Source organism: Panthera leo, chromosome C2, assembly GCF_018350215.1.
Source record: "Panthera leo isolate Ple1 chromosome C2, P.leo_Ple1_pat1.1, whole genome shotgun sequence".
NCBI lineage: Eukaryota > Metazoa > Chordata > Mammalia > Carnivora > Felidae > Panthera > Panthera leo.
The window spans coordinates 112,682,696-112,710,642 of record NC_056687.1 but is presented as its reverse complement, the minus strand read 5'-3'; the positions used below and the strand labels follow the sequence as shown (position 1 = coordinate 112,710,642).

Here is a 27,947-nt window from a genome sequence, read left to right as displayed (position 1 = left end):
CAGCTGGACTCTGAGATGTCTACTCCTTACCTACAATTCTGGGGGTATTTAAATGTAACACTTTGTTGTTGTTGTTGTTGGATGTTATTTTAACTGGAAGATATTTCATTCTGATGTAATATAGATTCTCAGACCCATCGGGTGGTTTTATCTTTATTTGTTGACATAAATGACGTTTTGTAATGGATCAAGATGAAATGATGATCTAACCAAAGGTTTAAATTTTGTATTATGTACCAGGAGTAAAACACAAGAAAACCTGGGTTTTAATCTTAGCATTTTTCTTTCATTGTGATCCTGAACAAGTTCATAAACTTCTACCTTAGGTTTTTCATGAATCAGGTAATAATTGCAATGATATTGGTATTATTGATAAAACAGTATTAGATACCAGAATTTTTTAACATTTAATCTATAATGTCCAAGGCATCCTTTATACTCTGAATGACATATATATTCCTGAAGTAGTAGCATACAGTTTCTGTTCATTTCTAGGGCAATACTTCAACACATTTTTATTTTATAAATTGTGGAGGATTTAAATAAGTAGGTAATTTTGAGTCCCCACTGCATAATTAAATGTTGACAATGCTCTTTTGGCCTTGACTAAACAAAAGTTACCTCTTATGTTCTGAAGGAGCTCTCTTTTATTAGGACAGAGACTGTGGGGTAAATAGGAATTGTTTTAGAGGAGTCTTAAAGAACATATTTGAATGCTTTATACTCCTGTTTGAATGTTATTGGGTGATGATGAAGGATTAACAGGATTTTCACTAAAAAATTAATAAAAGTTCACCTTAAAGAATTACATATATTGTATATTCATACATAGTAATATTTACGTATGGTTTCTAATTTTTGCCATAGTTTAATGTACAGTTCAAGTCTGAAGAAAATGTGCATATGTATACATTCATTTTATGTGTGTGTGTGTATACACACACACACACACACACACACACACACACACACACACACATATAAATTTCAAAGGATGCCCTTGGAAATGCCCATGAATTTTGCAGTAAAAGGGAAAAGTAGAGCCACATGGAGGGACATAACCTCTGTTCTGAGTTTAGGAGCTTGTACTATTGTATATCCAGCATTAAATGCTCATTTCAGTAAGTAAAATTTCTCTTCTCTGATGATATTTGAAAAAAAAAAATGGCTGGTCAATCTACTTAATAAAAATGTAGGGACCATGAAGTCAGGGACTTGCTCCCCCCCTCCCCCACCCCGTGTTATCTCTAACACCCATCAGAGAAACTAGATAGTAGGTTTTGAAATCGTAGCTTTTCAACAAACTAACATAGGTAGTGTGAATGCAGAATGGATAGACATTGAATGGCAGAAACCAAGATGAGCGCAATCTAGGCACCTGCTCCTTTGTTTGGAGGAGTGGTCTAGTTCCACTAAAATTTGCCAACATCTATAAAGAGTCACATAATTGTATTTTAATATCCATGCATAATAATCAGTTCTTCTTTGTTTGGCTCTCCTTGACCTTTTTAATCGACCTCCGTTCTTGATAGACAGAGGATGATTCAGGTCTGAGAAGCCAGGATCAGGTCATTTGGATGTCAGCAGAGCCTTGGACCAAGTAGTCACTGAGCACTCTTTTCTATTTATTCTGTTATTTGTACAGTTATGGAAGGTTCTAGAACAGCCTCCTATACCTTCTCTGTCATCCTAACATCTAAACTAAATGAGAATCTGAATGAGGATTTCCTAGGCAGAGGTGTTTGTTTCTTTGATTTTGTTTTTATGTAAGTTTTAATTTATCTACCTCACCCTATTCTTACCAGTGTTCTTGCAAGTCCTGTCCATCAGGATCTATTTTGAGTTTGGGTGATAAAACTGTTATATAGAAAGTGGTTTCTAATTTATGTAGTAGTTTTAACTTAAGGTATAGAAATAGTTGTTTTATTTCACCAAATGTTGGAGAAAGCATGCTAAATTTGGGTACACATCTTTCAGCTCCCAGGGACCTCTGTTGAATTAAATAAACTCTTGTGAATTTTAATAAGGAATGTATGATTATATATAATCAGATATTGATGACTTGAAAATTATTACTTATTCCTCCCAAGGACTTCTGTTGAATTAAATGAACTCTTGTGTATTTTTTTTTTTTTTAAATTTTTTTTCAACGTTTTTTATTTATTTTTGGGACAGAGAGAGACAGAGCATGAACGGGGGAGGGGCAGAGAGAGAGGGAGACACAGAATCGGAAACAGGCTCCAGGCTCCGAGCCATCAGCCCAGAGCCTGACGCGGGGCTCGAACTCACGGACCGCGAGATCGTGACCTGGCTGAAGTCGGACGCTTAACCGACTGCGCCACCCAGGCGCCCCAACTCTTGTGTATTTTAATAAGGAATGTATGATAACATATAATCAGATATTGATGACTTGCAAATTATTGCTTATTCCTCCCCTCCTCTTACCATTTTATAAATAAATACTTACTAATCCATTCTGATTTTGCAAATTTTTCAGCAGAGTCAAAACTTTTTCTTGGTTGACCTGTGGGTTGTAAAAAGCTTTTTGCACTGACCTGGGCTTTGTTTTACTCACAGTGGGCAGTAAGGGACTCCTCTGAATTCATTTGTTGGTTCCAGGAAATTTTCTTGTTCAAAGCTTATGATCCCTGTGGGTAAACAGGTGAAAGTTTAGAGGCTCTGTTGTCATTTGGCAGTCTTTACTACCAAATTATATTATTCTCTCACTTTTAAAATAGAATAGTGATTTGTCTTTCATGGCTAGAGAAGATTTCTTAATTCTAGCCTTTCACACATTCTGCTCCGTTTTGTCCCCCAGGAACTTTGCTATGAAGGAAACCTTTCCTTAGTTCCATTTGACTCAGTAAATTAGAGGTTGATCTGGTGAGGTTTTCTAATTTGGATATTTACAGAGAGGAAAGTGAGAGACTTGGGTTATTCAATGAATGCCCTATGTTTTAGGGCTTCCTTAGTATGCATTGCCCTTTTCCATTCCCAGGGAAATAAATCTCTCTTGTCAAGAAGTTGATAGTAAGGTGGGCTAAGGCAAAACTTTTCTCTTGACCTATGGATAGAAAATAAATCATTGTAAGAGAAGAAATGGAAAAGGGACATCTAGAAGGGTGAGTAACCCATTTTTTCCTTGTCTATAAGTGAAATGAATTTGAATATTGAATACATTCATGCTTGAAATATTGGTGAAATCAATGTTCTGTGATTATTAAATATGATTCATAATGGCCTTTTTATTTGGTGATTGCATACTTAATTCTGTAAACAAAATAAGGAGTAAGTCTTGAATTTCCCTTTTTTTTCTCGTGTGTATTGAAACTTCTCTGGGTCCTTGCATTTATTCTCCTGATCGATTCTCTTTCTTGCTGAACATTGGGCTATGCCATAAAGATGCCAGTCACATATTTTAAATCCCCGAAGGCTTGCTTCATTAACTTCTCAAGTATTTGGCAATATTTGGAACTTCCATGATTTTGCTTTTGTGGTTCTATTATTTAGGAGATGCCAAAATTGGCAATAACAATGTCAGCTCTTTAAAGAATGATGACTTCACCATGAGAGGTTTACGACGTGATGGGAATGCTGATGATATCTGGACTGCTTCACAAAATTCAAAATCCTGTGGGAAAAGCATTTCCATAGAAACTGCCAATTTAAGAGAATATGCTAGATATGTACTGAGGACTATCTGTCAACAGGTATTTTTCAGTTTTAATTTGACTTGATCTATGAATATATAATTGTTTTTGTGGAGATGCTCACTGTTGTAGGAAGCTTGCACATCGGTGGTCCTTTTCTTCCTGATAACTTTGTTTGGCAATAAATTCAGATTTGTTGTAGAGTTGCAATAATAGTAAAGAACTCTGGTGTATACCTTGTATACAGATTCACCAATTTTTTACATTTTTCCACATTTGCTTTATGATTCTATTTGTGAATGTGGATGCATATACTTTCTAAAATTTTGCTGAAGCTTTTGAGAGTAGATGGCATATATTATTAATCTTGAGTCTTTAATATTTCAATGTTTACTTGTAATAGAACCAAATGCAGTCATCAAAAGTCAGGTAATTTAGGGGTACCTGGATGGCTCAGTCAGTTAAGCATCCGCCTTCGGCTCAGGTCATGATCTCACGGTTCGTGAGTTTGAGTCTCATGTCGGGCTCTGTGCTGACAGCACGGAGCCTGGAGCCCACTTTGACTTCTGTGTCTCCCTGTCTCTGTGTCCTTCCCATGCTCATGGCTGTCTCTCTCTCTCAAAAATAAATAAATATTTAAAAAATTTTTTAAACATCAGGACATTTAGCTTTGGAACAGTAATTTTTTTCTCACCTGTAGGTCACATTCAGTTTCGTCATTTGTCCCAATAATGTTGGATTTGTCTGAAATTTCCCACACATTAGCTTTAGATGATGCATTCTTGGCGAAAATGATACAGAAGTAAAGTTGTGTTCTCAGGTAATCACACTTGAAGTCACACAATGTCCATTTGCACATCGCTGGCAGCAATCAGTTTGATCACGGTGTCTCCATTGTATGGTTTCGAGATTTCTCTGCCATGTGGTTTTTTTTTCCCCCCTTGCAATCAGTAAACAGTCTTTGGGGAGACACTGTGAGACAATACAAATATTTTGCCCCTCATCAAACTCCACCACACATCTATCATTCATTTTGATTCTTCCCTAAACCAGTCTTTACCAGTCTTTACATGCTGCAAAATGGTGGATTTTTTTCTTCCCACAGCTCCTCTACAGTTAACAGTTTGCATTCTATTCTAAGGAAAGCATACCCTCGTTATTCTTATTTATTATCCATATGTATTATAATACACTGTCCTTAGCTATTTTCATGTTCATATTGTCCCAGCTTTTTCCAGTGGAACCTTTTCGTCCTGGCTTTTAAGTTATTTTGACATGTCTCCATCTCCCCCTTGCCCTCCACCAAATATTTTCTTAGTTCCTGACCCCTATTGTACTTTCCCTGTCCCATACCTGGAATTAATCATTCCTCCAAGGAACTGTCATTCTAGTTAATCAAGTATGGTATTTAGAAGCCAAGATATGGACACTGTGGTGCTCATTACTATGGGCAACGTATGTTCATTGCCTCTGGACCATTTTAGCAGGCAGAGTTAGGAGGAAATATATCCGTATACATAAATGTGTGTGTGTGTGTATTCTTGAGTTCATACTGATATGTCTAGAATTAGTAACTCCACTTAGTTCTTTGCATTCCCCCATTCCATATTAATTTTGTATTTTCCAGTAACATCAACCATTTACTCATTTGCTTAATTCTACACTACACCTGGAATGGTTTCAGAATTGCTACACCTATACCACTAGGAAAAACGTAAAAGGAGTTGAAGATTTGTTGGTAGTTCTTTTTTCCCTCAAAGTTTATAGTATTGTGTTAAAAAGTTTTTTGAACTTTCTCCTTCAATATGGATATGTTACTCATTTGAAATAGAACCAATTTCATTTGTTTCTGTTTGCATTCAGTTTAGATTCCCATTTTTTTCTCCCCACCTCAACTCCATCTTTAGAAGAACATGCATCTACAAGTCAACTGTATAAAAAGGTGTACTTCGTGATATGTCCTTCGTCCGTTGTCTCTTCTATCCTGGGTTTTTTCCTGCCCCGGGTGATCAGTGTTCTTATTTTCTGATTTATCTTCCTTTTTTTTTTTCCTTTAATTTATCTTTTCTTGTAAGAAGTATAGTATACCATGTATACTATTTTCCATTTTAGTGGAGATGTTAACAGGGTCATGTTTTTATTAGGGCATATTGCAACTATGTTAAAAGTTTGCTACATAGTTTTATAGATAATGAGAAGCAGTTGTTGATTGGTTCCACTATGAGTGTCCACCAGAATCACCAAGGGTCAGACAGTTTTAATGTTTGTTTAATGGGTACCACCATCAGATATTTATTTGTTGGAGCCTGGGCAATGGAATTTTAGCAAGCTCCATAGGTGAGTTTAATAGACACTCAGTATTGAATTACTGGTATAGTTAAGAAACAGCCTTCCTCTGAAACAGACCTGGGTTCAAATTGGACTCTGTTGATGATTTCTTACCCGTCTAGTATAAAAGTTTGCTTTTAAAACAATGATAAAGAAAAAGTGATAAGTGTTCAAACTGGTTGAAACTCTATGGAGGGCAATTGGCCATATGCATTTACCGTCTTAAATTTTGCTATACTCCTTGACCCAACAATTGTACTTTTATGAAATTATCCTGAGAAAATGATTGTGTAGAAAGCAGATGTGCACACATGTTTACAATAGTATAAAAAATGTCTGTTTTCTAAGTGTTGTACTATATTCTATGCAGTGGGATATAGTATGCATTACATAAAAATGAAGACATGTTTTAATATAGAATCATTACCATTATATACCAAGTTATAGAAAATGATTACAAAACAATACCTAGAGTAAGGCTCTATTTTCCAGTTGAGAATGCGCACCAATTTTCATTACTCTCTTTAGCTTTCTTTTCTTTCCTTATTTGCATATCTGTTCTTCAGACTTTAAAAAAAATTTTTTTTTTTTTACATTTATTTATTTTTGAGAGACAGAGAGAGACAGAGTGTGAACAGGAGAGGGGCAGAGAGAGAGGGAGACACAGAATCTGAAATAGGCTCCAGGCTCTGAGCTGTCAGCACAGAACCCATGCAGGGCTCGAATCCATGAACCGTGAGATCATGACCTGAGCCGAAGTCAGATACTTTACCACCTGAGCCACCCAGGCACCCCTCTTCAGACTTTTTAAAGCAATGCCCTGCTTTGTATTTTTAAGAAGTCACAATACCAGAAAGTAAAAAAAAAAAAAAAAATTTCCCTCTACTTTTTTCATGTAATTTTTTAAAATTAGATTTCTGTCTGCTTTATTTGTGTATCATGTTTTAGTGCATGTTACATTCACACAAGGGAAATCTCTGCCTATCAACCTAACTGCCGATTTTTTTTTTTTTTTTTAGGAATGGGTAGGAGAACATTGCCTAAAAGAACCTGAAAGATTGTGCACAGACAAAGAGCTTATATTGGACCCTGTGCTTTCAAATATGCAAGCACAGAAATTATTGCAGCTTATTTGTTATCCTCATGGTATTAAAGAATGTACGGAGGGCGACAATCTGCAGAGACAGCACATTAAGCGCATTCTTCAGGTGAGTTAGTGATTAGAGTCTAAAGATTATGTGTCTATCGCGTAACACATTTTCTGTGATTTTAACAAGAGTAGTTGAACCGTTTTTTTTTTCCTTTCTCATTGCTAACTAATTCTTGACCTCAGTTAATTCTGATGTTTATTCTCCCAGTTTTCTTTTCTTTATAGTTGTCACACTCCATTGCTAGGTGAATGTTGATAATGCAAATGGTATACAATCATTATAAATATTGATCTTTTTAGTCTACTGTATTTACATGAGACATAAGCTTTCTGGAGGAATAGTCTTAAATATATAATTCAAAAAATATTGAAATCATTTTGTAATGGGTTTGCTTAGAGAAATAGATTTTGAGAGAAAAATGCTTGTTTTATTTCTAGTGACTGGCTGAGTGTTGCACATTATTTTAATGTTGTTTCTTATTTCTTTGTGTCTACAATGAAAATATGTAATGGACGCGGAAGCCATTTGATCCTGACAAATCCCTTTATTATGTATGATTATTTCCTTTTTTAAAAATATTTATTTAGTTTTGAGAGAAAGTGAGCACATGTGCGTGTAAGTGGAGAAGGGGCAGAGAGAGAGGGAGTCACAGAATCCGAAGCAGGCTCTAGGTTCTAAGTTGTCAGCACAGAGCCCATTGTGGGGCTCAAACCCACGGACTGTGAGATCATGACCTGAGCTGAAGTCGGACGCTTAACTGGCTGAGCCACCCACGCTCCCCTGATTATTGTTTCTTGAGAGAGGGAATACTGCAAAGAATTATTATATTTTCAGATATGTTCAGTATTCCTAATGTGTTAATTCTTATTGTTTTCCCCAGAATCTTGAGCAATGGACGCTGAGGCAGTCCTGGCTAGAACTTCAGTTAATGATCAAACAGTGCTTGAAGGACCCTGTGAGTAGATATTGGAAGCATGTGTATGTATACAATTTTATGAACAGCAAGAACATGATGTTTGAGGAGGAAGTAAAATATATGCATGCTAGTTTTCTTTTGTGTCTCTCCAGGGCTCTGGTTCAGTGGCTGAGATGAACAACTTACTGGACAATATTGCAAAGGCAACAATAGAGGTATTCCAGCAGTCTGCCGACTTGAACAATAATTCTTCTAATTCTGGAATGGGCCTCTTCAACCCAAATGGGATTGCAACTACTGATGCTGGTAGCACAAGGCAGAATGGAATTAAGACATTTCTAAGGTATTTGTTTTTCTGCAGTTTTATTGGGCTACCAGTACTTTGTCCCATGTGATGGTATATTTTTATTTGCATGATGCAATTATTTTTCATAAAGCTTCAGCAGTGTGAAGAAATTACTTGTAAGTGTCAATTATCGTTATTTTATAATACATTAAAGGGCAGTATTCTGGGATGAATGATGTCTCAGTTTTAACCATGTCCAGAATCTTGAAACCACATATGGCACCCAGTGTGGATTAATTTCTTTATTGTCTCCATAAGGCTACTCTGTTCCATAGAATTCATTATATAGGAAACACTTTCTGCCATCTTTATTAATTGCCAGTTTTGCACAAATAATAATCATGATAGACTGATTTGTATTTCATCATTTGGGTAGAAAGTATAACTAATGAATTTTAAAAGTTTAAAAAAATTTCTTACTAATGTGCTAAAACATAATCAGCACATTTCATATCTTATCCATGACATAAAAGTGTGTTGCCTGTTGTACAGAAGGACTATGACTAATCAGAGAGCCAGAATCATAGAAGAACACCAGCATAGATTAATAACTTCTGTTACAGTATTCTCCCAGAACCCGATGTTTTATCTCTTTCCACAGTGAGAGTGGAAAAGTGTATCCACCTGTCTGCTCTGGTAAGAGGAAAGATAGTACAGAAATAAAAGGGAAGGTTTAGTGTGATCGGTGCTTGTTACGCATGGAAGTTTTCCCCTGGGGTTTCTGTTATAACAGTGAGAGCGGAGGAAGAGGATGCCTCCTCGTGTATAATACCTATTTCTGGTTTTAGTTCCTCTGAACGCAGGGGTGTATGGCTGGTGGCCCCCCTAATTGCCAGGCTGCCGACCTCTGTGCAAGGAAGAGTATTGAAAGCTGCAGGAGAGGAACTGGAGAAGGGACAGCACTTGGGCTCTTCTTCAAAAAAGGAAAGAGACAGACAAAAACAGAAAAGGTACGGCTGCAAGGTGTGTCTCAATGTGGAGGCTTAAGGAATAATTGAGAACAAATAGCATCTTGCAGATATAGTCACTGTACCCAGAGTACACGGACATTTCTTTTTTTTTTAAATGTTATTTTTTAGAGGGAGTATGTAAATAGCGGGGAGGGGCAAACGAAGGGGGAAGGAGAGAGAGAGAGAATGAGAATGAAAATGAGAATGACAATGAATCTTCTATGGGGCTCAATCCCATGACCCTGGGATCATGACCTGAGCCGAAACCAGGAGTTGTGTGCTTAACTGACTGAGCCACCCAGGCGCCCTTGAAATTTCATTTTTAAGCGGAAATGACAATATTCTGTTAGGCAAGGCTCCGTTCCTAAAAAGTTCTAGGTTATATTTAGTATGCTAGTTCTCAGGGCTCCCTCTGGACCCACATCACTTCTGAGCCATTGAAAATACTTCTTAGCCTCGCTTCAGACCTCTTGAATCAGATCTGTATATCCATTTAGTCCCTGTATTCTACACTTAATTACTTTTCATTCTTTTAATTATTTGTTTAAAATACATAGAATTATTTCCAATTCTGTCCTCTTGGGCCTGAAAATAGTTACTAGTATTTTTAACATTTAGGGCTCTTGTTCTAAATATAAAATTTATAAGCCACTTAAGTTTAATGTTTTCCTAATTTATTTTAGGCTGTATAAAAGGTTTCAAATAGTTACATTTGCAAACTGACTCTGTTACTGAGAAAGAACAAAGCCATCCTCTGATGTAAAAATATAAATTTAGCACCTCAGGAGTAAACGGAAATAATGATAATTTCTTCCATTTAAAATATGTAAAGAACACGTATGGTTCTTATCTCTTAATAATATTTTAGTAGCTACCACTTATTGAGATCTTATGAAATGCCAACTTTTGTATAAAACTTACCGCATACACACGTGAACTTTAAAATTTTCACAGCAATCATACATGGTAGGTGTTCTCATTATACCCTTGTTACGATAAAGAAAGGGAGGCATTGCAAAGTTCATTTCTCAAGGACACACAGCTAAGGAATTGTAAAACTCGAGTTAAAACCTAGGTGGTCTGGCTTCTGAGTCTGTGTGCTCTTAAATGAAGTGCACTTTGGTAGAGACCTAGCTTTGCATGTATTTTGTTATCTGGTTTTTAATGTCTGTCACCTCCGTCAGTGTGAGTTGACTAACCAGATGACTCACTTTTAATTCTGAGAGTTAATTTTGCTCAAGGGTGAATGTATGTACATTGCCTCCCTTCCCACAGATGGTATTGCAGAGTTTAAAGGTGTCTCTTCCCAAGTCCATCTCTCACAGCTCTGCTGTCAGAGGATGAAGCACATTGAAATATTTGGGTCACTTTAAGAATTTTTTTTTTTTGCAATATAGCAATTAGTTTGTCAATATGATTTGTCAGTTCTCTGATGATTAAAGAAACATTAATAAAATGACAATTTATAATAGACCTTTTTTTTTAATCAAATGCCTTAAAACCTGTTAACAAGACAAGGTTTAAGGACATGGTGGGTTACCAAGGAGCTCACTGCTCTTGTATCTTCCAGCCTACATGCTGATCTGAGTTCTCCCAATACCCACCCTGTTTGGTCAGAAATGTGCTGAGGGTGCCTCGGTGCCTCAGTTGGTTAAGAGTCTGACTTCGGCCCGGATCATTATCTCACAGTTCGTGAGTCGGAGCCCCGCATCAGGCTCTGTGCTGACGGCTCGGAGCCTGGAGCCTGCTCTGGACTCTGTGTCTCCTTCAACTTCTGCTCCTCCCCTGCTCACAGTCTGTCTCGTTCTCTCTCAAAAATACACAAACATTAAGAAAAAAAAAAATTAAACGTGCTGAAAAATAAAACAAGCGCAGCAATCACAGAGGCCTGTTTCCTTGACCCTGAGATAACAGTTTTGTTTGACAGAAATTTTTAATTTTTCCTCATATGCTGTATGTAAAGTGATATTCATGCAGATATTTGCCTTTTAATTCAGCCAACTATTGTAAAATACAAACTCTCTTCTGCCTGCACTCTCCCAACATGCTCCTGCAGTATGAATTTATGCTAGTTTGGGAATGCCTTCCAGAGCTAGAGCATGTTAAATTGTTTAGATGCATCACAGTGGCTTTTGATCTTATTAGTAGAGATAGGATTTAACTTTTCGAGTAGGGTTTGGCTATTTCCTACTCTCTTCCCTTTTCTTATAATAAAGTAAATAAGAGCCAGTAATTCAAGGGCAAGAGATAGATGTTGCACAGGAGGTAATCCATTCTTTCTAACTAGATCTGTTCTTACTACTTCCTTTGTAGTATGTCTCTTTTGAGTCAACAACCTTTCCTCTCACTGGTCCTTACCTGCCTTAAGGGACAAGATGAACAACGGGAAGGCCTCCTAACATCTCTTCAGAATCAGGTTAATCAGGTAAAGTATACTGGAATTATTAAGCCAGTCAAGTACTTGTCTAATGGCATTAATTTGTTTTTCTTTGAAATACTGAGATTAAACTAATAAGAATACAACGTGTTTTGATTAGAGGCAAGGCATCACAATCCACACCCTATTCTCCTGTTTGGCATTCTAGTTACTGTAAAATTAACAACTTTATAATATTAATTATGCCTTGGATGAATGTGTACTATAAAAACAATATTTAGTACATTGCATACAACTCTGACATACCTGCTTTTCTCCCGCCCCCGCCCTGTGGGAGAGGTCCTGGGGCAGTGTGTGTTGCAGGCATGGCCGTAACCCAGAGGAACCTCTATCCAGGTTCTCTAGCTGGGCCCCTGCCTCCCTGGAGACTCTTGGCTTGAGTTCTGTTGGTTCAGAAACTCAATTTTGTTTTCCTGCCAGAGCCAGGCCAATGCCAGTTAAATGTAAAGAAGCTCATTTATAAATAAGGCATGATGATTCTTTTTATGAAAAATTTGACTTTTGGCTTTCTACCAACCACAGTGCTCCTGGTCACTCTTTGGGCCACTTACATTTTGTGTCCTTCAAAGAAACCAGGTGATCACACTAGAAATCGTAATGGGTGGAATTGAACAAAGTAGATAGTCTGGTCATGTGGGATGTTTTATCCTGCTACAAAGCCAAATGGAGACTTCCTGTGGCCCTGTGACTCTAGGACATCATGTCTTTCTCTCGAATGATAGTAGATGAGCATGAATAAGGACACTTAACTCATTTGGTCCTATCATCATTTTCTCCTCTTTGGAGATGAGAGATCTGTCCTTTGTACAGCAGCGGAGTGATCCTTCTAAAATGTAAATCACATATTAGTCTGGTGCCCAAGATGCTCCAATGTTTCTTACTGTACCTAGGATAAATATTCGGCCTGGGCTTATAAGGGCCTATGGTGATTTGGCCCTGGCTCCCACTTCTGCCTTGTTTCCTACCAGTCATGCCTCCACTGTTTACACTGACCCCATTACTGTCATTGCAACTTGCCAGGCAGATTATCCTTGCAGTGCCTTCGCATCTTTTCTTCCCCTTGCGTGGAAGGGGAACATCTTCCCTCCCAGATGTTATCAGGGTCGGCTCTCTTGCTTCCTCAGGTCTCTGCTCAGGTGTCCCCTCCTCACGGAGGCCGTCCCTGATCACTCGCCAAAAAAAGGACCACAGTCATTTTGTATCCCCTTGCCCTGGTTCATACAGCTTGTTACATTTGACTTAATTTTATTTGTCCTGTTCCCAGAATGTATGCTGTCATACAGCTTTGTGTCCCTGCCTTGCACCGTCAGGTCAGGTTTGGGAGAGGACTCCATTGTGATGAGATTCGAGGAATGCTGTCCCCTCACCATGCCGTGTCCTTATATGTGTTGGGCAGGGTTACTTCTGCACGTGACTCATTTACACTCTTAAGATGATTCTCTGTAGTTAATGTATTTCAGAGCATCCCAGTGGGAGAAAGGGCTTTGATCTTGCCATCTGATTCTAGGGTGTTGCCACTTATGGCTTCCCTTTCCTAAGCAGTCCTTCCCTTTTTAATAGTAGTCTGACTTAGTGAAAAGCAGTACATCACTGGACTGACATCAAAGATGTCATATTTTTCAAAATACTGTACACTGCCTTTATCAAGGAAGATACACTGTATAGATAAGTCTGTAAGATAGCAAGCCCCCCTTCAATATAACATGAAAATAGGGCCCTTGTTAAATGTCATAGCACGTCCCTAGAAATAGAACACAGGACTGATATAAAGTGTAATTTTGTCTATCCAGTACTTTACAAAATCAATGAAATAGCATTTTAAGTATCTTTATTTTTGTTAATCTTTAACTTCATAATCCTTTAAAGCTTTTTCTAAGACTTCCTAACAGGATTGTAAATTGATAAGTTTTCTTCTTCCATCTAGAAAGGCATTGAACAAGAAATAGCTCCATTTCTGTCTGTGTGGAAGAAGGGAAGGAAAGTTAAAATTTTACTTAGCTTTTTAAATTAATTTTTTAAACTTAGAAGTTATTTTTAACAGTAAGAAGCTCAATGTAACTTTCAATATGAGAAAAAAAAATCAATTTTAATAGGGAAAATAAGTTTTGTTTTTTTCTGTTAATTTACTGACTTAGATTTTAAGTAATTGGAGAGAAGAACGATACCAGGATGACATAAAAGCACGGCAGATGATGCATGAAGCATTGCAACTTCGCCTAAATTTGGTAAGGGGCATTTTTCTAGTATTTTCTCTCTGTTCCACTTAACTAAATGTGAAAATAACTCTAGCTTTCCACTTCTTCTGTGGTCATGGTCTTCTCACAAGGTGAGGCCTTCCACTATTGGCTCTCTCTCTGCCATAACTTCCCTGCCTTTCACGCACACTGTTTTCCTGGCTGCTGACCTTCCTGTCTGGGCTGGCTTCTAGAGAGCAATAGGCATTTTGGGCATTGGTTTGCTTTCTGCACCCTCCTGCCCCCGGGAATCGCTCCTTCTTGTCAGTTTGTGCTCCGAGGAGGTCTGAGAAGGCTACTAAATTGAGAGGAATTAGCTTTTATTATACTCATTTGAAGATCATGTAAAAATGTGCCTTAAGTTGAATTTTTGGCAAACTTTCCATCACATCGATCATAAAAACAAATTCAACAGGGAGGTTTTATAGACATTTACAGACACATTGCACATTTCTTTGAATTTCTCTTTTCCCACTGGACAAGCCTGAATGAAGGCTACTCTGGAGGAAGGATTGCCTGATTTTTGGCAGTTGTTTTTAAACTTAATTCCCACACCTGAATGCGTAGACCTGGGGGCCGAGCCGAGCCCCTGCTTGTCAGTTCTTCTGTGTTACTGGATATTTGCAAGTGTTGTTATGACAACAGACTTAGATCCAATAGTAATTTAACGGCATCAAGTGTAGATAATCAACTCACCTGATTTTGACCTATTCAGATTTAACTAATTTTATGTCAGAAAACCAGGTATCACAAAAGGTTAGGATTAAAAGAAAAATAATTTCCCTATTATTTGATTCTTATTGGCCTCCTACCCACACTCACGTTCCTCCTCTCCTCTTCCCTCCCCTTTTTTTCAATGACCAAATTCCTATGCTGAAAGAATCAGAAAGAGTGAGAAATAGGTAGCTAGGTAAGAGAGAAGACACGTTAATCCATAAAGCAGAGTGTGTTTGTTTTTTAAAAAAACAAATCAAAATTGGCTACATAAAGTGATGGGGATGGCATTTGTAATAAAGTTTTGTTGTATTTTTTTGTGCTAGGTAGGAGGAATGTTTGACACGGTGCAGAGGAGCACCCAGTGGACAACAGACTGGGCCCTCCTCCTGCTTCAGATCATAACTTCTGGAACTGTTGACATGCACACTAACAAGTATGTTCTTATTTCAAATTTACTATTCTGTACACATGCATGGTAGAAGCTTTGCAGTAGTGACTACAAATTGTGCCACATCTTATTCTCTAGGTACCATCAAAAGCTCTGTGCCTTAAATAAAAATGCTCCTTCGTTAGAGTATTTGGCTTTTACTTTATAGTGAAAATAATTATTTCTTCCCACTCTTAGTGAATTATTCACAACAGTTCTTGACATGCTGGGTGTGTTAATCAATGGAACATTAGCCTCAGACCTATCAAATGCATCCCCAGGGGGATCTGAAGAGAACAAACGTGCATACATGAATTTAGTAAAGAAACTGAAGGTAAGCTTATGACCTGCTTATATATCATGATCTCAAATAGTTTATGCGTTTGTTATTTAGTGCATTTTATCTTAATTTATTATGTGTTAAATTAGATGTTATTTATTGCATTCAGCTAAAATTATGTGATTATTTTGCTGTTTGCCTCACCTCAGCTTGCTGGTACTCAAAAGCATATAGCTTGAAGGTATTTCTTAAATTATATTCACAAAATGTTTAACTTTTTAAGGAACTTTAGAAATGTAAGTCAAATATATAAGAAAAATGCCACCGTTGGATTTAAGATAAATCCATGCTTGGACTGATGCCTCTAATTGAAAAATAACCATTTGCACTGATATTTCTAAACCCAATTCATTTGACTAACCACTAACACAATTTTTGAAATAAACTGTAAACAAATGGTGCAGAGAAAGATCAATATATCTGCCGACCTTACCAGTAAAATAACCAGTGAGTATCTTGAGGTCTGACCCTGGATTGGAGCATGTGTTCTGTGCTGCTGCTTCTGCCTTCTGATGGCAAATACTACCCTGGATTTTTGTCACTTCAGCACTGTGATGTTTGTTGTGTAACCAGGGTTCCATTATATGTGTTCTATTTTCTACTTAAATAGAAGAAATGAAACATACTCACTACTCTAATTTAAAGCTGCATAATCGACCATGTTCCAGGTTAAAGAACAGTCTTGTCATAAAAAAGGAAATGTTTCAGAGAGAAACTTCCTTCTTGCTAACTTTTGCCTTCATTGTAATTTCTGTCCCGTTTGTCTCTTTTTGGGTTTTTTTTGTTTGTTTTTCAGAAAGAGCTAGGAGACAAGAGATCAGAAAGTATTGACAAAGTTCGACAGTTGCTACCTTTGCCCAAACAGACATGTGATGTCATTACTTGTGAACCTATGGGTTCCTTGATTGACACAAAGGGAAACAAAATTGCTGGATTCGACTCTATAGATAAAAAACAGGCAAGAGTAAATGTTTGTTTCTTATATATATTTTTTCTTATTTTCCCAAAGGGTATATGAAATATCTCAATCTTACAGTTTCTTGATTTTTTTTAAAGTATTTTCTTATCCTTTAAATGCATCGGTCATGGACATTATTATATAGATCTTTGTTTAAAACTTTATGTGAGGGGCACCTGGGTGGCTCAGTTGGTTGAGCGTCCGACTTCAGCTCAGGTCATGATCTCCCATCTAGTGAGTTCGATCCCTGCGTCGGGCTCTGTGCTGACAGCTCAGAGGCTGGAGCCTGCTTTGGATTCTGTGTCTCCCTCTTTCTCTGCCCCCAACCCACTCGAATTCTGTCTCTCTCTCAAAAATAAATAAACATTAAAAAAAATTAAAAAAAAAACCCTTTATGTGAATTTCTGAAGCCACCAAGGGAAAACTAAGTGAAAGGTTAGTGCTTAAAAGAAAAAAGAAAAGAGAAAAAAAAAAGGCAGGGGTGCCTGGGTGACTCAGTGGGTTGAGCATCTGACTCTTGATTTCCACTCAGGCCAAGATCTCATGGTCATGAGATCAAGCCCTGGGCTCTGTGCTGGGCATGGAGCCTGCTTAAGATTCTGTCTTCCACTGCCCCTCCCCCACTTGCACTTGTTCTCTCTCTCTCTCTCTCTCTCTTTCACTTAAAAAAAAACAAAACAAAACTCTCCTTTCAGTTTAGAATTGGAAACAATATATATATAGATAAGAAAAATTTGATTGATAAAGTCTTTATGTTGTAAGCTATTTTGAGTAAAAAATATTTTTAGAGTAATGTTACTTAATTTTCTCATCAATTAAACAATATTTTAACAAACACTTGTTTTATGTATGCTATTAAACAAGTTTCCCTTAAACACAAGAAGAGTGATCAGTTATTCTTTCAATGAACATTGAGCAACCACAAATTTGTGAAATCACAGATATGAAAGACAGAGCTCCTGCCCTTAAGCAGAAGTGGATAGACAATTACCATGTGGTACACAGTGTTAGGGGACCCTGAGAAGGAGCCATCACACTCAGATAAGGAGTAGGTAGTCAGAATAGGATCTCCAGGAAAACTGACCGTTGAATTATTTTGAAAGATTAAGAGTTAGCTAGGAAGTAGGGAACAGTCTGGTACAGGCCAATGGAAGAGTTTTTGCAAAGGTATGAAGGAGTGTGGTTCCTAGGAGAAAGGCAATACTTAATTAATTCACAGTAACTAGAGTACTTCTACCAGTATGGTTGTAGAGATGGAAAAAGCTAGCATTATGGGCATGTTGCTTTTGCAGTGTCATTGGGCTCTCTAGTGGTGAGACATCTTGAACCCATTAGGATATATGGTCTTTGCACCTAGGAAAGAAGTCTAAACTCTAGGCAAGTATTAGGAAACAGTCCATTTATACATGATAAATGAGCCTTAATTTTGCATAAATCCATCCACGTAGATAAGAACAGGAGCATTCATATCTTGTGGAATGCCTGAGTAGTTATTTTTGTGGTTATTCTGAGGAAAAATGTTTTCAAGTTGGTATGCCAGGGAAAGTACAAGAGACATCACCAATTAATGTTAAAAATAAGAAACCTTTGTTTTCAGAAGCAGAGTAACATCTCCTCTTGTAAACTCACTAGAGGTAATCTTGTATTGAAGAGACTTTATTTGTACCTGTATTCCCTAACTATTCAGAAACTGGCTTATTAAGTACATGGAAGATTCCTGTATTGAATCAAGTCCATACATGTTTGGATTGAAGTAAATTTGAGCCCAAGTAGAGGTTGACAATAACTTGACTCTCAAGTTTTGCTTTATCTTAAAAACAACAAAATAAATTGCAAATGATTGTAACTGATTATAATTCAATACAGTAAGATCAATATTGCAGTATTTTTTAGAACTATTTTTTCCTGAAAAACAACAGCAGCAAAAAATACTAAATGAAAAGCACCATTTTATTTATTTATTTATTCATTCATTCATTCATATTAAGTTTATTTTTGAGAGAGAGCATGCGTGTGAGTGGGGGAGGGGCAGAGAGAGAGAAGAAATGGAGAGAGAATCCAAAAAATCTCGTGGACTCACGAACCGGGAGATCATGACCTGAGCTGAAGTCAAGTTAGATGCTCAACTGACTGAGCCACCAGGTACGCCGAAAAATACCAATTTGCAGTAATATATACTCAACCACGTGGTGTTGAGCATCACATGGTATAAAGAACCACAGAACTGACTTTAAAAGTCTGAATTCTAGCTGCAGCTTTCCAGTGATGTAGCCTTGTAACCCTGAATCAATGTGTTTCCCCATGTGCTGTATGCTAGGGTTCTCTAAGGCACGCAGCCAGCCAGAATATTCTGTGTATCCTTGTCCTAAGCAAGCTTGGGCTCTCGGTCAGGGAAAGATCTGAACGTGTGTTCACAGAGCATTATTTCACCACAGGGTCTCCAGGTGTCTACAAAGCAGAAGGTGTCCCCATGGGATTTGTTTGAGGGTCAGAAGAACCCAGCTCCTCTGTCTTGGGCCTGGTTCGGGACTGTCCGAGTGGACCGAAAGGTGATCAAGTACGAGGAGCAGCATCACCTGCTGTTGTATCACACACACCCCATGCCCAAGCCCCGAAGTTACTACCTCGAACCGCTGCCCCTGCCTCCCGAGGAGGAAGAGGAGGAGCCCACATCTCCCATCTCTCAGGAACCAGAGCGGAAATCAGCTGAGCTGTCAGATCAGGGAAAAACCGCAACAGATGAAGAGAAGAAAACAAAAGGAAGGAAGCGCAAGACGAAATCAAGCTCAAGAGTTGACGTGAGTGTGAGAAGTAGGGAGGTCTTTGGCTTATTGGCATCTAGTGAGAGATTTAATAGTGCCCAGATTCTTTTCCTAGAAACATTATGAAGAGCATTATCATCCTTCTTGTAACAGTTGTAATGTTCACAAAGCTCTATTTTAATTAATAGAATGGCACATGAATAGTGACCTGTCACAGAGGATAGGATTATAGCTTGTGATTTTTTTCCTTCTCTAATTTTCACTATTTTAAGTTTGGGCTTCCATTGTGACTAGTATTTAATTAATATTTCAGTGCCTCATCATTTCTCACATTTGAAACTTGAATTGTTTAGACCCGTAAAAGCTCATCATCTTACATATTTTTATTATAAGACATGTCTAAAATATTTATCATATTTTGAGCACTTGATAATGTTGGTAGATTAATATGGAAAACTATTTGCATTTCCCTAGCTAACATTCCATCTAATATATCCAATAAGATGTTTCTGAGATTTCATATTTTACTATTTCACCTTAACTTCCTATATATTTTACCTTTTTCACAGATTTTCAGACTTTATAAAAGATGAACACAATTTTAAAAAGTCCTGTTCCTTGTTTTCCTATTAGTCTTCCCTACCTCTACCAACATTTTCTTGAAAACAACAGAAATCATTGAGATGGCAATTTGGGAACAATTTTATAACATTTATAGAATGAATGTGTAAGGTATCTTTACAATTAATTCACCTAGAAAATACTTGAGAGAGAATTTAAAACATTTTTCTACATAATGCAAGGGTATTCTTGTTGTACCATGGAAGATATATTCATAATTGTATGTCTAATAATTATCTAATAGGGTTAGGGTTATGTCTAATAATTATCATGTCTAGTAATTATCACTTACCTATATCAGAACCACAACATATCTTTTCCTAGCTGATAGCTTGGTGATTAACATTTTTCTAGAGAAGACGACCATCGCTTTTGGATACCATTGAATGGTAGTGCCCTCTTCTCATACCTTCTACCAATATTCTTCCTACCAATATTCCTTTGTCTTGAAGAGGTGCTTAATAAGGTCCAGACTGCCACTCCCCAGAATCTGGACTCCTAGGCTGTTAGTCTACATGGATAAGTTTCTGTTATTTTCAGAATAACACCCTCTTAAAAGCCTGAAAATTCCTCTCATTTTCCAAGTGAGCCCTGGTAATATCCCTTCCTCCCATACTACTTCTGAAACTGTCCCTTTCTAGTGGGTTGTATTTCAGGGATCTGAGGTTTTGTTTTTCCTTTATCCTTTAGGGCTACATGAAAAGAAGCGGGGTGGGTAGGTAACTGGGACATTCAGGTGTGATCCTTAGAGACTTTGCATGTCCCATAAGGAAGACAAAGCCCAAGTGCAGGAAATGGGATGCAAGCAGATGGCAGAGAGTCTGCTTCATTTGCGTACTGGCTTGAATAGTGGAAATAAGATACCATCTAGGCCAGGGACTGGTCCTGAAGTATTGTGTGTCTTCATGGCCTCATTCTCATCCAGACCCAGCATATCAGGAAGGATTCCTAAAATGACCTAAGATGAAATGATCTGGAGAATGAGCATCTGAAGATGTTCTTTCACCTGTGGGCAGTGGTCAATATTGACGTGCTTTTAGTATTTTAAAAACAAACTTCAGAAGTGATCCTTTTCCATCTTCCCCCCACTGAAGCCAAGTACATTTTTTCCGCCAAACATTGACAAACTTTACAGTAGGGGGTTTAAATAAAAAAAGTGCATAGACAAAAAGGTGTTTAGGAAACTTGCTACAATACCTACATCCTGGGTCCCCAGGGAAGCAAGGGAGCGATTACTGGGTAGGCTAGAGGGGTAGAGGTATGGCGTTTGCCACCTGCATGCCCATATCCACCCCGAACATAATAGTTCTGGTGACATGTTCTGCAGGGGACTAGGGAGCCCCAGACTAGGGGCAAGATGGAAGCAGGGGGTGTGGTGGGCAGCCTTGGGGCTTTAGTTAAGGAACCGACAGAAGTGCTTGGTGCCATCGTCTTAGGGCAATTTGTTGCTGGCATTCACAACGGGGAATTTGTAGCCATAGGTGAGTTCCTCAGCACACAGGATGCAGGGCAGGGCAAAGATGTTGATGTGTTCCTGGCCCTCCGCCTGGATCACTTGGGAGGGGCAGTTGGGCTCACCTAAGTGGTTGATGAAGTGGCAGCATTGCCATGCCTTGTGGCCTCCATCGTGTCAAAGCCATCTATAGAGAACACGTAGCACCTAATACCCTTCCCATCATAAAACTTCTGCTTGTCAGCACAGAGTGAATGACAGTACCAGTGTACTCAATGACCATCCCGTCGGCATCGAAGTTTTGTTTAAAAAATAGCCCCGTCCCATGGATGGCATATCTGTAGACATCCACAGCCTCTTTGGATGTCTTCTTGAGTGCATGGCCACGGGCAGCTCCAGGCTGGCAGCATGTCTGGTTCATCTGAGCTGCACCTCATCCTCTTCCTCATCCCAGGTGGTCTCCCTCAGGGAGCACCAGGTGCTAGGATGCCAGGAAGTTCAACATGTCAAAGATGCACTTCTGGAGATAGACCTCTGCACAGGCCACCCTGTGGGGATTTAGGGGTCGAAGCCAAGTACTTTCTTATTCTAAAGTTTTTACCCAAATGAGTGTCTTGCAAAAGAATATGTTGACACTCTTGCCTTCTGTCGTCACCTCTATAAAAAACAGCCTTGTCCACTGGGATAGAAGCTGGCTCGAAGAATGTGATAGGAGGAATTTGCATTAATTACCTATAGTTTGTGGAGTTAAATAACTTTATTGTTATTATCTTTTCTCTTTATTTTGAAGGAGTATCCACAGAGCAACATATACCGAGTGCCTCCTAACTACTCACCCATTTCCTCCCAGATGATGCACCATCCGCAGTCCACCTTATGGGGCTATAACCTCATGGGTCAGCCCCAGCAGCCGGGTTTTTTCCTTCAGAACCAATCTCTTACTCCAGGTATGTGAAGAGAGAGTGCAGTCAGGTCCCTCTGAGACATGAAGTAGCTTGGGGTTTAACTGGAAATCTCTGTAAAACTTAGAAAATGCCATAACTGAGTACTCCGTTGACGTTTCTGTAATCCTCTCTGCTCGGAGTGGTTTTTCTTCTAATAATATGAAGGTGTTTTATTTTATTTTTTTAATGATCCTTTTAATATATTTTTGATTGTCACATAGATGACAATATTCTAAGAATCAAACAATACCTGAGCGTATACAGTAGTAATCCAATATGTGCCCAATTTGGGGGTGTTCCTCAGGTGTTAAAATAAGGTTTTAATTACTAGTTTATGTACTGAGTTGGGAATTTTCATTCAGTTTTAGAAGGAAATTAGCTACTGATGAAAATGTACAATATCAGATAAAAAGTTGATAAGAGTTGTATGTTGTGAAATTTGTGTATGTTTTGATGAGATAAAATTCTTACTAGTGTTTTAAGTAATTAGTCAATATTGTGAAGCATCTTTATTTTCTCATGCGATGAATTGTAAATTGCTCATACCATGAAGGATCTCAGAAATTTAGTTCAGCAAGTAGACTGAGTTATCAAACAAAGAAAACTATCATCTCTCTAATTTTAGTATTGCTTTAATTCAAGCCCAAGTATATTTTATATCTGAAATGAACATGTCCTAAATAAAAAAATCTCTTAGAACTGAATTTAATTTTCTTTCTAAAAGAAAATTTGCTTCTTTCAACAGAGTAGCTTATTTTGAGGTCTTACTCTGCATGTTATGATTTTTACTGTAATTTAAGTATGACATTTGAGGCCTAGGAAAGACATTTTTTTATTCTTGGCTCATGGGAGAATCCATATTTCGCCATCTAAATTAGAGGTTAAGAGGGCTGGTCTGGAAGTTATACATCTAGGTTCAAGTCTGGTTCTACCACTCTCCTACTGTATAACATTGGGTTTTAGTTTCTCTGTGCATCAGCTTGATTATCTGTAAAATGGATATGCTAATATATACCCTCATAGGGTAGGGGATTCAATTATTTATTCAACAAAATGTACTGAACTTCGTAATGTTCCAGACTCTGTTTTGGGTGGTAAGATACTATAGTAAAGAAAATGGATAAAAATGTTCATTCTTCTTTGAGTGATGAAATAAGGTTTATATCATACACATACACACAGAGTATAACTTAAAATTGTTTTTAACGTTTATTTTTGAGAGAGAGAGACATAGTGTGAGTGGGGGAGGGACATAGAGGGAGACACAGAATCTGAAGCAGGCTTCAGGCTCTGAGCTGTCCACACAGAGCCCAACGCAGGACTTGAACCCACAAACCGGTATGCGAGATCATGACCTGAGCCGGAGTTGGATGTTTAACCAACCGAACCACCCAGGAGCCCCTAAAGTAAACTTTTGAAAATGTAGCACACAGAAGATGATCTAACCCAGCAGACATGCTCAGTAAAAGATCTTAACATATTCCTACCTCAGGGCTTTTGCGCCTGCTGGCTCCTGTGCCTGTAGTGCTCATCCTTAAGTATTTTACATGGCTCACTGCCTCCCTCCTATGGGTTTGGTCAGATACCATTTTCTCACTGGGCTTCCACTGACCGCTCTGTTTTAAATGGTAAGCCACAGCCCTTCCCTGAACCCTGTTTCCCTCTGCTTTCTATTTCCCCGTGGCATTAGCATTTGGTTATACACTATATATTTTACTTGCTTACTGGTTTATTATCTGCCCTTTTCAGAATGTAAGCTCTGGTAGGGCAGGCATTTTTTCTGTTAAGTTTACTGTATTCTCCTCAGAACTTAAAGCAGCCTCTGGCTTTTAGTAAGCTCTTAAAAATTGGTTCTTGAGGGGCGCCTGGGTGGCTCAGTCGGTTAAGCGGCCGACTTTGGCTCAGGTCATGATATCACAATCTGTGAGTTCGAGCCCCGCGTCGGGCTCTGTGCTGACAGCTCAGAGCCTGGAGCCTGTTTCAGATTCTGTCTCCCTCTCTCTGACCCTCCCCCGTTCATGCTCTGTCTCTCTCTGTCTCAAAAATAAATAAACGTTAAAAAAAAAATTTTTTTTTTTAAAATTGGTTCTTGAGTGAATGAATGTAGACCACAAAGAGCGAACTAGACAATAATAAATGTGGAAAATAATGCATGTTCTCTCTTTTGAACTTTATATTTTCAGTTCTAAGGTTCTTGTGAATTTGTAGCATTTTTAAACACCAGGGCTGTATGAATTAAAGGTTCACTGTTTTATAATGACATATACTCTTTCCCTAGAATACTATAAGCAGGGTTTATAAGTTAAGGAACCTTAGGTATTAGGTGAGTTTTAAGGATGTGTAAGAAAAAATATTAAGGAAAATGAAGATACATAGGGATTTTATATGTGTGATTTTTTTAAAATATGAGTCCTATGAAGTTACAGAAGAGTATGTACAGTATGCTTTTCATTAGTATATAGTTAAAATGCAAAGAATTATGCCCCCTCAGTATACACGTGTAGACATATACCCAGCCACTCGCCCTTCTACAATTTGTCTCTCTTTGTCATGTATACATGCCAGTTTGGTAAAGTCATAAGGAAATGTTTGGGAATATTAAACACCATATTCAGAATAACATTTGGTGAGAGAAAGAAGGTGAGAAAAGTAATTAGGAATATGCAGAGGGCTTCAGGGATAGTTACTTTATTTCCTTAGTTGGCTCAAAGGTACAAAATTATAGGAAAGTTAGGAAAATTCAAACAACGTGAAATGTAGTCTGGTCCTTAGAGTTTCTTTTATCTGTAAAATGAGCTCATTAAGTTTTAACGTATTAGTATAGTTCCAGTTCTTCAATAAAATTTACCTTGCCGTATGTTACCTGAGTTGACTTTCCTCTTTTTTCCAAATGTTCTTCAAATGCTGCTGAATGACTTCATAAACCATGTTGCTGACTGTGGGTTTGTGTCTTTAAAAGAATGTGGGTTTTTCAAGTGAACAACTTTAAAATGTGTTTTTCACCATACACCTTGTTTAAAAGAAAAAAGAGAACACATCTTTTGTGAGATATTTATATAGAGGTTTTCTTACACATATATTAAAGTATATAAAATCTGGTAAATGAAGGATTGGCACCTAGTTTGAAGCCAGCAAATGTTGACAATTTTTTTCCCAAACTCTTAAAGGCATTTGACAAATTATATATGCAAATATGTTGAGGATTTCCTTTGGTTTCTCAAGGATCACTACAAATAACATTTCTTGTTTGATTTCTGTCCTTCAAAAAAGATGTGTTTTGTCTTTGAGTCATGGTATTTGAAGTTTCCAAGCCTTTCAAGTTTTCAAAGTATTTCTTGCGTCTCTTCTACAAAAGGGGCATTTTCATTTTGCTGTGGTCACAAAACTTAAATATCATGAGCTTTAAATTTATTTAAGATTACAAAAGAGTTTCTATGACTGACTTAGGACACCTGGCAAAATATACCATGAAGTCAGTACATTTTATGCAGGTAATGTGTTCCTGAAGGCCTTGCAGGGTTTAAAACCCACATGGTTCCAAAATTACACCCTTGAGTCTGTTTCAGGGATTTCAAGTTATCAACTGAAGTGGGGCTTCTATGAAGTCACTGAAATACTATAATTCACTCCTACATCACTCCTCCCCATCATTTGGAAATTGTGCAGTTCTCCACAGACCTTTAATATTTATGTGGGGTGAGGCGGGCCTTATTTTCCATTTGCTCACAAAGGCTTAGAAGGTAAGGTTCCTGTGTTTTGATAAAACAAGGAAGAAGTGTTGTATTAACATGCACAGAGAGCCCTTCTTTCTGGTTGCTTTGGTAGGTGGTTCTAGATTGGACCCCACGGGCTCCTTCGTCCCAACGAATACCAAACAAGCTCTGTCCAACATGCTGCAGCGGCGCTCGGGGGCCATGATGCAGCCGCCGCCCCTCCACGCCATCACATCGCAGCAGCAGCTGATACAGATGAAGCTTCTGCAGCAGCAGCAGCAGCAGCGGCTTCTCCGGCAAGCCCAGGCTCGACCTTTCCAGCAGGTTTGTCCAGATCCAGCAATGGAGTCCTCTGTGTTTTGGTAGCGCCTCTAGTTGGGGATGAGTGTGGGGTATGTGGCATATCCCTCCTGCCTGTGTATCCCCGAAATCGTATATGAGCGCAGGCTTGCCTCTCCTCCAGGCTTGTAAATACTTTTCCTCCCGTGTATTTTGCTATTATCACTGATCAGATGAGAACTTTGGAAGTATCTTAAGTTCATTAAAAGTATGCCTTTAGAACAAAAGCAAGGGCTGATGACTTTCTAGTCACTTAGAAGCAGCAGATTTTTCATCCTTGTAGTGACCCTCGCTGAGCCCTCTTTCCCTATAATTAGCACCATATTCTGTACTCCTTCGAGCTTTACTTTCATGAATTTTTAGTAGATTTATTACCCTGAAGTTGTATCTCTAAAATCCTGATGGTTCTTAGGTTTCTCCCTGTAGTTCCCTGCATAGATTCTATGTTCAGTATGTGCTTAATAGTAAGACCTATAGCAAAGAATATAGTACAAATAATAGTCAGTGTATAGATACCTTCAATTTCATTCTTGAATTTATATTGCTGTTTTTATGCCTTCTAACTCAATTGTCTTTAACTTTTGAGATGACAGTGATTGTTTAACAAGACAATGGTGGCCATGATACACAGCATAGTATTGGCTCATGAAGCCCACACGTCTGTACAAATAAATAAAATAGAAAAGGAGGTGAGATTGGGGCTTTTTTTTTTAACCCAGTTTCTACATACTTTTTGTACTTTGCAATTTTGCTAAAAAATATTAGTGATGATGATAATAGCAGCTAACACCAGTAGAGCACTTACTATTTGCCAAAACATTTCTAAGCCCTTTAAATGTGTTAGTTATCTTAGATCCCACAATATCCCACAACAACGCTGTGATTTAGGTACTTTCTTGAACCTCAAAGGAAGTAGCCAATCTGCATGTGTATCCTGCTTTAAAAGAAACCATAAAACTTTCAGATAAGCAAGAAATTTTAATGCTTCTACAAATATTCTTTGTATTTTGGATAACTTTCTAGGCATGTGTCCCTTATATAACTTAGGACATTTTTGCAGTCAGTCCATCCACTTAGTGATTTGGGGGTTTGAGGGTGGGAGGGTTAGTTATACATTCTTAAAAATGGTTTTGTTTTTACCTATATTATAAGAAGGACAGGAAAGAGGAAACTAGTTCAATTGTATGGGGATGCAAAGCCCAGTCACTGCATGCTTGTCTCTCTTAGACCTCTAGCAACTGCTCAGACTCCCTGGGTGTCAGGTAAGGGGCCTGAGTTGCTTCTTACACAGAAATGATGAGGATTGGATATCAAGAAACAGTTATTTTGTTTAACTAAGCAGCAATTTTAAAACGTGAGCCATTAAAAACCTCAGGATTTTAGCTATTCTTGGGGATGAACAAAAATAATTATAGTATTGTTTCAAGTCCTTGTCAAGATTATACAAAAAACTTGCTGTACATTGAGTAACCATCCCCACAGCATGAATTCAGTTTCCTTTTAATTTAATTTACAACTAAGTAAAACTTGCCTTCCAATAAGTTTATTTTTTTATGTCTCCTTTTGTTTGTTTCTTTTTATGGAGAGAGAGAGAGACAGTGAGAGTATGAGTCAGGGAAGGGTGGAGAGAAAGGGAGACAGAGAATTCAAAGCAGGCTCCA

General features: G+C 38.1%; 2 protein-coding genes across 24 annotated transcripts in view; one reads left to right on the top strand and one right to left on the bottom strand.

Moving 5' to 3' along the window:
- The window catches only part of P2RY12 (purinergic receptor P2Y12), a 46,163-nt gene extending 30,156 nt beyond the window's left edge, over positions 1 to 16,007 (bottom strand). The window contains exons 1-3 of one of the 3 annotated variants that reach the window (XM_042903256.1): positions 15,930 to 15,963; positions 12,529 to 12,604; positions 2,556 to 2,648 (exon numbers count right to left, since the gene is read on the bottom strand). The gene's annotated coding sequence lies outside the window, so the exon portion shown is untranslated. Of the gene's footprint in view, positions 1 to 2,555; positions 2,649 to 12,528; positions 12,605 to 15,929 lie in introns of all 3 variants that reach the window. The other 2 variants (XM_042903254.1, XM_042903255.1) reach the window with 2 other exon arrangements.
- MED12L (mediator complex subunit 12L) overlaps positions 1 to 27,947 on the top strand; it is a 333,748-nt gene that overhangs the window by 272,600 nt on the left and 33,201 nt on the right. For 18 of the 21 annotated variants that reach the window (XM_042903238.1, XM_042903224.1, XM_042903223.1 and 15 more), the window contains 13 exons: positions 3,511 to 3,710; positions 6,998 to 7,186; positions 8,010 to 8,084; positions 8,198 to 8,388; positions 9,180 to 9,341; positions 11,655 to 11,766; positions 13,914 to 14,003; positions 15,053 to 15,162; positions 15,355 to 15,490; positions 16,293 to 16,454; positions 18,890 to 19,252; positions 22,081 to 22,237; positions 26,060 to 26,271. In XM_042903238.1, coding sequence (XP_042759172.1) covers positions 3,511 to 3,710; positions 6,998 to 7,186; positions 8,010 to 8,084; positions 8,198 to 8,388; positions 9,180 to 9,341; positions 11,655 to 11,766; positions 13,914 to 14,003; positions 15,053 to 15,162; positions 15,355 to 15,490; positions 16,293 to 16,454; positions 18,890 to 19,252; positions 22,081 to 22,237; positions 26,060 to 26,271 — 2,159 coding nt within the window. Of the gene's footprint in view, positions 1 to 3,510; positions 3,711 to 6,997; positions 7,187 to 8,009; positions 8,085 to 8,197; positions 8,389 to 9,179; positions 9,342 to 11,654; positions 11,767 to 13,913; positions 14,004 to 15,052; positions 15,163 to 15,354; positions 15,491 to 16,292; positions 16,455 to 18,889; positions 19,253 to 22,080; positions 22,238 to 26,059; positions 26,272 to 26,872; positions 26,906 to 27,947 lie in introns of those variants that run through there. The other 3 variants (XM_042903242.1, XM_042903243.1, XM_042903232.1) reach the window with 3 other exon arrangements.